The 12,002-nt window shown below is 50.8% G+C and overlaps 1 protein-coding gene across 1 annotated transcript in view; it reads right to left on the bottom strand.

Moving 5' to 3' along the window:
- Positions 1–3,594: 3,594 nt before the first annotated feature.
- NRG2 (neuregulin 2) overlaps positions 3,595–12,002 on the bottom strand; it is a 159,286-nt gene continuing 150,878 nt past the window's right edge. Inside the window, exons 8-11 of the mRNA XM_058815351.1 lie at positions 11,692–11,815; positions 10,296–10,423; positions 7,173–7,397; positions 3,595–5,205 (exon numbers count right to left, since the gene is read on the bottom strand). Coding sequence (XP_058671334.1) covers positions 4,545–5,205; positions 7,173–7,397; positions 10,296–10,423; positions 11,692–11,815 — 1,138 coding nt within the window. The 3' untranslated portion in view covers positions 3,595–4,544. The remainder of the gene's footprint in view (positions 5,206–7,172; positions 7,398–10,295; positions 10,424–11,691; positions 11,816–12,002) is intronic.

The raw sequence follows: 12,002 nt of genomic DNA, 5'->3' as shown, positions 1-12,002 counted from the left end.
TAAGCAGCCACATCATGAAGTTACTCAGATGCTCTTTCTGCACATCCCCAGGCTGTGCCAGCCCCTCCAGCAGGCTCCACGACTGCTTTGGGTCTCACACAACCTCACTTGGCAGTGGTGGCTCAGCCTGACCTCCCTGCCAGGCCACTTGTCCTGGACACAACCACTTGTAGTTTAGAGGGACTTTGTTGTGGGGGAGACTTTGTGACCCCAAAACAAGCATCCAGCACTGCTTGTTCCACTCATCTGTGTCAGAAAAGCAACTCCCTGCCCTCTGGGAAGGGCACTAAAGGCGTCATGCACGCAGAGGAGAGCTGTCAGGAGGCTCTGGTGGCTCCCCCACCTGTGAAAATTGCTGTAAAATATTTACGGCAAAGCCCTAGGAGCACGCACGGCTGGAAATGAGGAGTCTAAAAATAAACCAGCCAGGGAAAAAAGAGAGAGATGCAGGCTCCCTTCAGAGGCAATTGGAGAGAAAATTGAAGTAGCGTAACTGCCTCTAAATATAGAACACAATTATGGGAATCAAGGGGCACGTTTAACAAAAAAATCACCACAAAGAATCCTGAGGCTGCCGTGGCTCAGAGCTAATGGTGTCTCAGTAGATGCAGAATATCACAGATCCCTGCAAACCATGGAGCAGGGAAATGTCCCCCTGTGCAGGGCAAACTCACAGCTCCTCTCTCCCTCAAGGGACCCAGAGAGATTCCTGGTGGGGATCAGCTGCATTGAGATGATCTGTTCCTCCAAGGCATCGCCCTGAGGTGTGGCCCCATGGTTGTTCTGCATGGAGACCTAAGAGCTGTACCTGCTTATAGTGCAGATGCTGCTGTGCCAGCCTTGGGGGGGCTTCTCCATGAGTGGTGCTCACAGATCCTGAGGACAGCCAGGCAGAGACATGGGGCTGCTTTGGGAAGACAAAGGCACCTAATCTCTCTCTTCCATGTGTCTGGTTTCCCCAGGGATCAGCCTTAGTGACCATTCACACGTGTTCCTTCCAAGGGGTTGGGTGTTCTCTGCCCATTCCTGTCCATCTCACCTTGCTCTGGGAGCCACTGGAGGAGCTGAGATGGACCAAAGGGAATGGGGAGCTGGGGCATGTCCCAAGAGGAACAGGAGAGTGGAGAGCTGCACTGCTGCCTTCATTCTGCACTGCTGCAAGGCTTGGGGCTGCACAGAAGTGGGGCACGATGTGTCCAAAGGCAAATGTCACCCAAATCAGGACCTGACCCCACCACCTCCATCTCAGGTCTAACACCTCCTTTGCACATTGCTGTTGGGTGGCATGGGCAGGAGGGCAGGGTCCTTCAGCCTTTAACCTTCTGTGAAACCAGTGCTAAGATGCCTCCATTCAGGGTGGAGTGCTGAGCCCTCTGGTCTGTCTGGAAGCCCCACAGGACATGCAGTGCATGTTTGGGGTGGCCTGTGACACAGCTGGGTCAGCTCCAGGGCAATGGGCATCCTGGTGAGGTTTGGAGCAGGAGAAGCCCAGGCTGTGGGTGTGCTTAGCCTGGCCTCCAAGATGGGCAGCACTGTGAGGGCTGGGCGGTTCTCTCACAGCTCTGGGCACTCACAGAATCATAGAGTGATTTGGGTTGGAAGGGACACTAAAAATCATCAAGTTCCCACCAGATTAGTTGGTTCCAATCTATCCATTTCAATAGGGTCAACTCACTGTAACAGACCCCTCTCCTGTTGAGTTCAGCTGGGGCTGTTGGATACCTGTTCATGCCACTGAGCAGGAACAGGGGAGTGAGTTCTGAGCTGGGTGGAGCCATGTGTGCCACCTCAGGGGCTGTGCTCCTGTGACCACACCACACTGTCAGTGTGTCCCTACATGGGACAGCCAGAGACACAGGTTTCCCGTGGAGGAGCTGAACCAGGGCCCTGTTCTGTGGGTGGCTCAGTGCTGCATGGCAGCATGGCACTGCCAGGGTTGGACCCAATACATCCCCACTCCACTCAAGTCACTAAATAGGTGCCAAGCATCCTGACCTCTCTTGGCGCATCTGGAAACTTCCATGGTTCAAGGGAAGGGGCATCTCCTGATCTGCAGCTGAAGGAGGAATGGCACCCCCAGAGGTGTGTGGGTAGCAGTCACTCACCTCAGTGAGCCTCCACTCCTGAGCCCTGCAGGAAGGTGAAATGTCCATTCCAGGCAGAAAAACACCCACCTATGGGTCTTTTTGGGCATAAGGATTTTTACTGAACCAGAGCATCTCTCATATGAGATGAGAGGATGAGGATGAGGATGAGGATGAGGATGAGGATGAGGATGAGGATGAGGGAGCTGGAACTGTGCAGCCTGGAGAGGAGAAGGCTCGGGGGGCTTATCCGTGTGTATAAATACCCAATGGAGGGCAATGAAAAAGAGGGAGCTGCACTCTTCTCAGAGTGCTCAGGACACGAGGCAATGGGCCTAAAAGACTAAATGAGGCAAAGGTCCCAAATTAAAAATTAGTAAAACCAGTTTGTGTGGGAAATGGATTTATGGAAAGTTTTCAGAGTTTGACAGAAGGCCTACACAGTATGAATCTGTATGCAAAGTTTGAGATAAGAAATGCCAGTTTCAATACAAAAAGACAAATTTTTGCTTTGAGAGGGACCAAACACGGGCAGAGGTTACCCAAAGAAGTTGTGGTACTGCCATCCCTGAAGATACTCAAACCCTGACTGGACACAGGCCTGGGCAGCTGACTCTGGAGGACCTGGTGAAGCAGGAAATGTGGAAGAAGTCTCTTCCAGCCTCAACCAGTGTGTGATTCTGTGTATGGTGCCTGTCACAGCTCCCTGTTTGCCCCCCAAAGGGCCTGAGATGAATGCAGCCCACAGCTTGTTGTTTCTTATTTTATTTATAATATAAAAAATGTTCAAGTGTTAAACAGTCAAGAGTTCTGACATTCAGACAATCCAGAGCAAACTTTGACAATCATCTTATGACAAATTAGCAGAGTTTTCTATCTGACCCCATCACGGGTGAGGAATAGAGGGTTTAGTTACTTTATTGCTAAAAGTTAAATGAAATAATACACTGTCAATTGTTGTATTATCTTCTCAGTCACAGCTTCACCATGCATCCAATCTACAGTATCTGAAATGCAAAGGACATGCAGAAGTAAAAATATAAAAAGAAAAAAGTCAGGCTACAATGTAAACAGGTTTGCTGCAGAGAACTGAGGAGAGGGGGGCACTTCCCCGGGGGTGCTGTGCCGCCTGGACACGCAGGACTGTCTCTTTGCGCCACAGAGCCGGTGGTGGCCAGAGCTGCTCCGGGTGTGGGGACGCGCCGTCCGTCACCAATGGCGGGAGGTGACGGCACCACTGTCCTTACAGCACACGTGGCACGGCCGGAGGGAGGATCCGCTCAGCAGGGCCCGGCCCGGCCATGGCAGCGGAGCCCAGAGCGCTCGGGGTGCTGCTGACCCCGGGCACATGGCCTGGCGCCGTGTCCAGGGTGACACGCGGCCGTCTGTGCCACAGGACCACCCTGTGGGTGTCCCCGGCACCCCGGCCAAGGTGTCGCCCAGGACACCACAGCTCCAGCCATGGCTGCATCGCTCAGCCGAGGGACACCGCGGCCAGCACGGCGCCGGGGCGGCCACGGGCACCGCGGCTGAACGGGGCTGGCTCAGCCACCCGCATTCAAGGGGACCTGACAGGTGTGATCCACCCTGGGCACAGGGCTGTCTGCCTGGCTGCACCACAAACCTGTGCCAACCCCACTCCAGACCCACCAGTGAGATGGCCAAAGGTTGAGAGCTATATTGTAAGGGCTGCTGCTGCTGCGCGATTTCGTTTTCTCTTCCTATCTGTGTGGCAAAAGAAACGTTATTTCTGCATTTCAGCACAGTGCTGTTGGGTTTCTTTTTCTCCTGATTTAAGCGAAAATACAAGTAGTTTACAGGGCAAGACAGATCCTCGTTAGACATGATAATGGAAATGCTCCCACTCATGTCCTTAATGTGTGTTTAAACAATACTTCAAAGAATAAGATCATTAATAGCAGGGTACGGGGCAAAGTGGCAAGGCTGTTTTCTTCCAACAGAAGAGCGCCCTTGTGACAGGTTGTCTCCCAAACAAAAATCTATGACCTTAAAAATGCTACTGAAACAGAATCCTCGGCATGAATCCCAGCACTAGCATACAGCAAAAGGCACCACGATAGTTTTGTTTTCTATTTTTAAGTAGTCAAAAATTGGCCCACTTTTTTTTTAACTTTATTGTTTGTTTTCTTTTCTTCTTCTTTTTTTTTTTTTTTTTTACTTTTTTTTTCTCGGAAGCTGTAAATCAAGACATTACATATAAATAGAGATTCCCTATAAAAAAGTCATTGTCGTTAGCTATTATAAGACAACTTTGCTAAAATGAAAATAAAACATTTTTATTTGTTATATTTTTTGTTTTTTCCCTCTTTTATATAAAATAAAAATATTTATTTTTTCGTTTGTGGTTTTTTTTTTTTTTGTGTTCTGTTTTATCTCGTTCTGCGGGTTTGCGTGGTTTTGTCTCGCCCTCGGCCTGCTCCACGTGGGTTGCCCATGCGCCTAGAGAGAGTCGGGGTCCGCTTTGGGCGCCACGTGCGCCAGGCTGCTGCCGCGGCCGCCGTCGCCGTGCGCGCTGTGCCCACGGCACGAGTAGTGAGTCCGGCTGTCGCCCGGCCGGTGCAGCGGCGGCGACTCCGCGTGCGCCGCCTCATTGTTCTGAGTGCTTAGGAACGGCGTGCTCTCGGCCACCAGCTCCTCGTCAGACTCGCTGTAAGAGGCGCTGCTCAAGGAGAAGGAGTCCCGGACGGCTCTGGCTCTGTGAGGGATGTGCCCGTTCAGTTTGGATTTTTTCCACCGCCTGTTGCTGCTGGCTGTTTTCTTTGGCTGCTCTAGCGCTGTGACGTACTCCTGCGTCGTCTCGTACTCGTCGTCCTCCGTGATGCGGAAGGGGCTGGAGGGCAGGCTCCCCATGCTGTCGTTTAGGTAGGTCTTCCTTTGGTAGTAGCTGTCGTACCTCTGCGTGTCCTGGAAGGGGAGCTGGTAGCGCCGCAGGAGGGGCTGCTGCTCCTCCACACGGAAGCTGATGGGGGCCGCCGGCGGCAGGGACACGGCGTGCGCCGAGTTGGGGGACGTGATCTCGAAGGTGGGCACCTGCGTGGTCATCGAGTAGTGGAAGTCAACGGGCGACAGGCGTGCTGGTGTGGTCAGGGCCGACACGTACCTGCAAAAGCAACGCCTCTGTTTGGACACTGAACAACCCAAAAAACACCAGCTGAGCCCACCCTTTGCTGGGCTAACTTTGAACACCCGGCCCAGGGACCCAGGAGGCCTCCTGTAAGACCAGCATGTGATGAAGAAGTCAGAGGAAGGTGGGAGTCCCAAAAGCTAACATAATCCACGCATGTGAATTACCAGCTGCTGCGTGCCATCTCTGACCGTCATGGGAGACAAACACCTGGGGTACCACCTGTAAGAACTGTGTCTGGGTGGGCTGTTGGGGTCCACTGCAGCTAGCTATGGACCCCAGCCCACACAGTCTTACACAGACCTAAGGAAAAGGCTGGAAGTGCTCTTCTCCACCTGGGCACCTACATGGCTTATTTCCAAGGTGGGCAAGAGGCTGTGTACTCAGGGCAGGAGACTTTTATACCCGGGTTAATGGGGGCGGAGGAGGACCACAACCAATGGGATACAAGTGGGGAGGAGCAGGGGGAAGGACTGACCAGGGTAGAGACCCCCAGGGAGTGTTGGGGACAAGGGTGGCTGAGGGAGAAACCGTGTGATAGGAGAGGGGGAAGAACAAACCATGTGATATAACATAAACTATTCAGTGCAATATAAAGACTACTCTGTGCAAATCTCTAATAACCCAGTGCAAAACAACAACTAAATGAACAATTTAGTGCAATACAACAGCCTCCAGTGAACCTGCTCGTGGAAGTTCTCCTGGGGAATCAGCTGGAGGGACCTTGCACTGCTGAGCCAGGGGAGGGTGAGCTGCTGGCTTCACTGGGCAGCATGTGCTGAGCAGCCCCCAAACTGCTTCTCCCGAGGGACTCAGTGCACAATTCCCACTCTGCATTGCTGCAAATCCTGCAACATCTCCCAGCAGGCTGAGTCATGGCTTCACTCACTGCCTCTTATCTGCCTGACAGCTGCTTTCTGTTCCCTCTGGAGCTGACAGGCTTGTCTCTGAGGAAGGTCCCTGGAATTCCCTCTCCCTGCTCAGGCCACAGATGGGGAAACCCTGGGCATTGCTTTCTCTGACTTAGCAAAAATCTTGTGTCTCTAAAAGCCATCTACCACTTTCATCTAGTGAAAACATCAGTGTGGTCACTCAGGTCTGGTCTAGCCCCTCTCTCTAGCCTTTTATTCAGCACCACCTCTTTCTAAGGAGAAGATCTGATTTCCTCTTGATTTCCAGTGGTACCTCTGCCCAATTCGACCAGCCCAGGCTCTCTCACTCACCCAGGCCTTTTTACTCATGTGTTTTGTGATGTATGAGATCTCCATAGGAGCTGGGTTGGTCTGCCTGAATGGACCAGGGACAGGAATGAGAGCAGGAGATGCTGCCTTTCTCCTCTGCCCCATGGATAAGTTCCACTGCCTTGGAGGGCAACTGCCCAAGAGGGGCCATGTGGCCACCAGGAGTCACTCGTGGCCACCTGCAAAGGGCTGGAACAAGGGTGGAGATGTGCTTCTGCTCCATGAGGAACCAGACTGGGAAGAGGACAACTGCTACTGCTGCTGCTGGTGTCTCAGCTCTGCAGTTGTGCTCGTTGAAGGCACAAGGACAGTACCAAGTCCTGTCCCAAGGCTGTGCCCACATGCAGCACCCTCTCACCTGGCCATCCAGGACGGTGCTGGCGACAGACACCTTTTCCCCAAACACCTGAGGGCCAGACCCTGCTTGGCAGCCCACCAAGCTGCCCAGGGTGTTCTCCCTGCCAGTTTTTCTCTACAGTTGCTGACTGCAGCCAGGCATATTCCACACCCATCATCCCTGTGCTCCAAACCTACACGGTGCAGAGCTGGCTGCTGCCTGACCTGAATGCCCTTCTGGGGAAATTGGGCATCCTCTGGTAGGACCAGAGCTGGAGCTCCCCAATTCTGCCGTGGCACCGCCACTCTAGGGCTGGCAAAGGCACACATTTTTGGGCTGTGGTGGCACAAGCAGTGGGCTCTGACCTCTCGCTGTGGGGCGAGTCGCGCAGGGAGTCCACGGAGTCGCGGTACTGCGTCGTGGGCCGCCGCTGCTCCTCCAGGCAGAAGGTGGCCCCGCGCCGCGCCCGCGCCTCCACGCACGCCGGGCTGTTGCATTTGCTGGTTCCCACCGAGGACAGCATTATCCCAGACTGGGAATCCGAAGTCAGGCTCTCAGTTCGCTCCAAGCTCCAGGTGTGGCTTTCATGTCTGTGGAGCAAAGCCCATGTGGACAGTGAGCAAGGAACCCCACCCAGCTCTTCCCCAAAGGCACAGGCACAGCCTCAGCTCTGTACCTCTGCACTGCTGTCCCCTGTCACAGAAATCCTTTTGTTAGGATTTTTTCTCCTGAGAAGTTGAGAAGCTTCGAGAACAAAATGTAAACAATAATTATCTGCTGCTGTGGAATGCAACAGGTGCATCTGTAATTAGTCTCATGTAGTTATTTCTAATTAATAGCCAATCACAGTCAGCTGGCTCAGACTCTCTGAGAGACACAAGCTTTTATCATTCCTTTCTATCCCTTTCCTTTCAAGCCCTCTGATGAAATCCTTTCTTCTATTCTTTTAGTATATTTTTAATATAATATACCTAATAAAATAATATCAATTTATAATGAAATCTATAAATATATTGATATCTATTATAATATGCAAATATAATATATAAAGAAGATAATATAATATAAATAATAAAATAATAAATCTCCCTTCTAAAACAGAGTCAGATCCTCGTCTCTTCCCTCTTCCTGGAACCCATGTAAACACCACCACAGTCCCTCTTCTCTCTCTCTCTCTCTCATTAGGACACATCTGGCCAGGGAAGCCCAAATTCCCAACCCTACCTTTGATTTGCCATTCTTTGCTCCTTCTTGGAGATGCCATTAGAGGACAAAGGAAGTAAACCAGTGCAATAGCAGGTATTTATCCCACCACAGAATAAATGCCTGAGAGCAGGATGGGACAGCCTCTGGAGGGAGGCCAGGGCAATTCTGCTTCGTGCTTGCAAAGTGTTCTGGGTGTGGAATAACACATTGGCTATGCCAAGGCAAGTCAGCCAAGTTCCTTCAAATGTGCCACCTGCACTGCCAAGTGACAGCCCCTTTGGAATTGCTACCAGAGAGGAGCCAGGAGAAGCCACTCAAAATGAGCAGAGCAAGTCTAGCAAAGATTTTGGCAGGAAAACACTTTCAAGGTGCTAGACAAAGACCATGATGTGCTGAGCAGCTGCAGCCCCACCAGCCCCAGCCTGGGTGCAAAGAGAACATCCCATGAGGACTCACTGGGGATGCACAGGGCCACCTGCACACGGGGGTCCCACCAGTGCCACAGCCACCATGCTGACCCCCACCATTGCAGAAACACATGATCCATGAGAGCAACCTCCTTGAACTCCCAAACTGCAGATGGAGCTGCGTGGGTCGAGAATTTTGGGTGGGGGTTTACAGAGAAGAGCAGCCCTCATTAAGGTTTCCCAAGAAGTTGTTAATTATTGATGGCTGCAGGCACATGCTCATTTATAACTTCAAACAGCGTCCTCATTAGAGGCACTGATGGAGTAAAATGGAGCCTGATTATGCCAGTAGTTTGCCTCTGGCATGACTTCAAGAAGCACCTGCTTGCTGCACTTGACTCAGGGAAATGAGGTGGCAGGTAGCCAGCACCAGAGGCTACCCAAGGTAGGTTCCTCCCTACAGCTGTCATGAGCTAATGCTGCCCTCCAGACACATCTTTGTGTCTTCAGAGGTGCCCAGGGATGGCCCAGGCCTTTCAAGTGAGCATGGAAGGCCAGCAAAGTGCAGCTCTGCCCGCACAGGAGCCTCTGTGCACCTGGCTCGAGCTTGCACACACCTAGCCAGGGCTGGGCTGAGGAGTGTGAATGCAAAAAAACCTGGAGAACATATTGTCTGGCTCATGAGGAGTGGATTTCCCTGGAAAAAAAGAATAATTCCCAGCTCATCAAGTCATCCCTGGCTCCCTCTCTACTTGCTGGATGTATAGCCAGAGGAATCTGGGGAGGAATTCACCTGAAAATCCAAGTTCAGCATCTGAAGTTGATCTTGCCTGCTGTAACTGAGAGTACTTGTTCAACCCTGAGGAATGCCTGGGCCCTAAGGAAACCTGCCTGGAGCCATCTGTGAGCTTCAGCTGAAAGAATTCCTGCATTCCCAGATGAATGGAGACAACCCCACCAGGCTAATGAAGGACATGACCAGTCACCTATCAAGGGCAAGAAATCTCCAAGGAAAACCCCTGTCACCTACTGGAAGAAGCACAAGAGCTGTCTAAGAGGAGGAACTGGAACATCCAAACTCAAAGCAGCACAGGAGTTCCTTTAGAGCATTTGAAAGAAAGACCTTTTTGGACATCACAAAAATAGGGAGGTCCGTCTGCAATTTAAATGCTCTAAGAAACCTTGAGAAGATTTGGGTTCTAAGCTGTGGGGTTCTTCCCCCAGTGGTTATTTTGAAATGAAACCAAAAAATATGTCTCATCCTTTGTCACAAAGCACTATTGGTACTTTCCTGCTAGACCAAATTTTCCAAAAAGCTTCAGAATGACTTCCAGTGAAAGAGGAGCCACCACCTGAGGTGGAGGCTGATAAATTGCACAGGATCATTTTCTTTCTGGTCAAAGCCTGTGACTTCCAAGTCAGACCTTGACTCTGAGGAAGCAATCAAAACATTTGGTCATATTTTGTGTAGTTTGTCTCCCACAAGGCAAATAAATTCTAAATATGAAACACACAACCCTGTGTGTGCTTAATGAAGTATTTCAGACACAACCTGCAAAACCTTTCCTATACACATCCTCCTGTTTGGGTTTGTGCAAAGCATGGAAGCACAGGCTCATTTGCTCCTGTTTTCCAGCTATGTCAGTGCTGCAGGATCCTGCTGGCACCTCTCTGCAGGTCAAGGAACACACTTTTCCACACTTCTTACTAACCAGCTGTGCTTGCAGAGTCCTGCAGTGTAGACATGGCTTGTATGCCACTACAGAGCCAAACATGAAGTGAAAACAGAAATGGAGGTGAAAGGAAAATCTTAGAATCTCACAGCATCCTACAGCAAATAGCAGGAGAAGGTCCATAGAAAATGGAATACATCACCTCTGGCTGGAGGTTGGAGTGGCTGTGGAGCAGTGATGGGACGGGGAGCAGGAGTGACTTCCCGAGAAGGTTGTCTCTGTTTCCCTTCGGATCACGTGCTCGGTGGCAGAAACATTCTTAGAAATATACTGCAAAATAACAAGAATCACACAGATCAGCCACCATTCATTAGTCTTTGAATGCTGCCAAAGAAAAATTACCTGGCCTGATTATTTCTGGTGAAGTCAGTGAGGACTGAGTGAACCCAGAATCTCTGCACCCCACAGGAAGGGACAAGGAGGGTGGAGGCTTTTCTCTGCCCCTTCCCTTTAAACACTGGGAAAGGGCTGTGGCACAGGGATTGCAGAAGGGTTTGGAGAGCCAAGGGATTCCCCAAAGGAAAGTGGTGCCATGTGCAGCTACTGAGCAGAGACACATCTCTGCCCACAGCTGGTTACACCCAACCGAGTACCAGCAAAAAGAGAACGACGTGAAATCTGTCAGAGATGTGAGTCCTACAGGAGCTCCAGATGTGATCCAAATATTCATGCTGAGATATTCCTTCATCTAACAACCAGCCCTGTTTCTCACAGGGGTACTAAGCTCTCTGAGAGTCAGTACTATGGGGCCAGGGGCTGTGGTTCTTAGAATTCCCTTTCCCCTTCCTTCATGGTCGGGATCCAACCTAGATAAATTTTATTATCCTAAGGCTGACCGAACAGAGTTTGCAGCTGATTCATTGGATTTATTTCTAGCTACTTCTTGTTCCCCTCTGCCTCCCCCTTCCCTTTTCCTGACCCCTTTCAAGGCCTTGGTCCAGTAAGGCACTTCAGCCCATTGATGGCCCTTGAGTTCACGGTGTTTAAAGGGAAACTTGCACGACTGAAGTCACGAAAGTGGCTGAACTGCCCTCTGGATCCTGTCCTAGAGAGACTTAGACTGTTCTCATTGGTGTGACAGTGGCACCCCACCAGGACAGAACCCCTGGCATGGGCAGGTGAGCTGATGGGCAGCTGACCACAGCACCATGACATGTTTCCTCACAGTGACTCTGGTCACTGCCGTGCTGATCCCATTTGTCATCCTACCAAGTGGGACTTGACAGGAGAGAGTAATAAACAGGAAACATTGGGAATATCTCTCCTAGTGGGAATCAGGGTCACACTTGATTAATCAAAACAAGCCTATCCCAAATGCCTGAATCTCATCGCGCACTTCAAAGCAAAATCAAATTCCCCTTCAGATGTTGCTTTTGGAAATGTTTCTATGCAGAATCTTTCCTTTTGCTCAAGTTTGTTTGAGCTTTGCTCCTCACACACAAGCACACCAGGTGTGTAAGGATACACATCCACGTCAAACCCCTGGCAGAAAACAGCCCCTCAGGAGCATGCAGGGAGATGGAGGCAGAGGCTCTTACATCAGCCATTTGGATTTCCTCAGGATCCAAACGTGGATGGCTTGGCCCGTTGGCAAGGCTCCGGTTTTGATGCGCAGGACACATGTTCTGCCGCAAATGGTTATGCATTTGTTTTCTTTGTTTCCTTTAGAACAGAAAAAATCTATTAGGAACCCTTCCATCATGGGACTCTGTGCCTCCAGAGATGAAAGGGAAGGCAAGTCTTCAACATGGGAATATTCCAGTAGTATTTGCAGAGAGTTGCAAACAACACAAAACAAGACATTCAACACTTAACAGCTCCTACTGCTTTTCCAAAAAAAAGAGTCAAC

Source organism: Ammospiza caudacuta, chromosome 16, assembly GCF_027887145.1.
Source record: "Ammospiza caudacuta isolate bAmmCau1 chromosome 16, bAmmCau1.pri, whole genome shotgun sequence".
In the NCBI taxonomy this organism is placed as follows: domain Eukaryota; kingdom Metazoa; phylum Chordata; class Aves; order Passeriformes; family Passerellidae; genus Ammospiza; species Ammospiza caudacuta.
The sequence above is the reverse complement of the archived record's forward strand: the minus strand, read 5'-3'. Positions and strand labels throughout refer to the sequence as shown.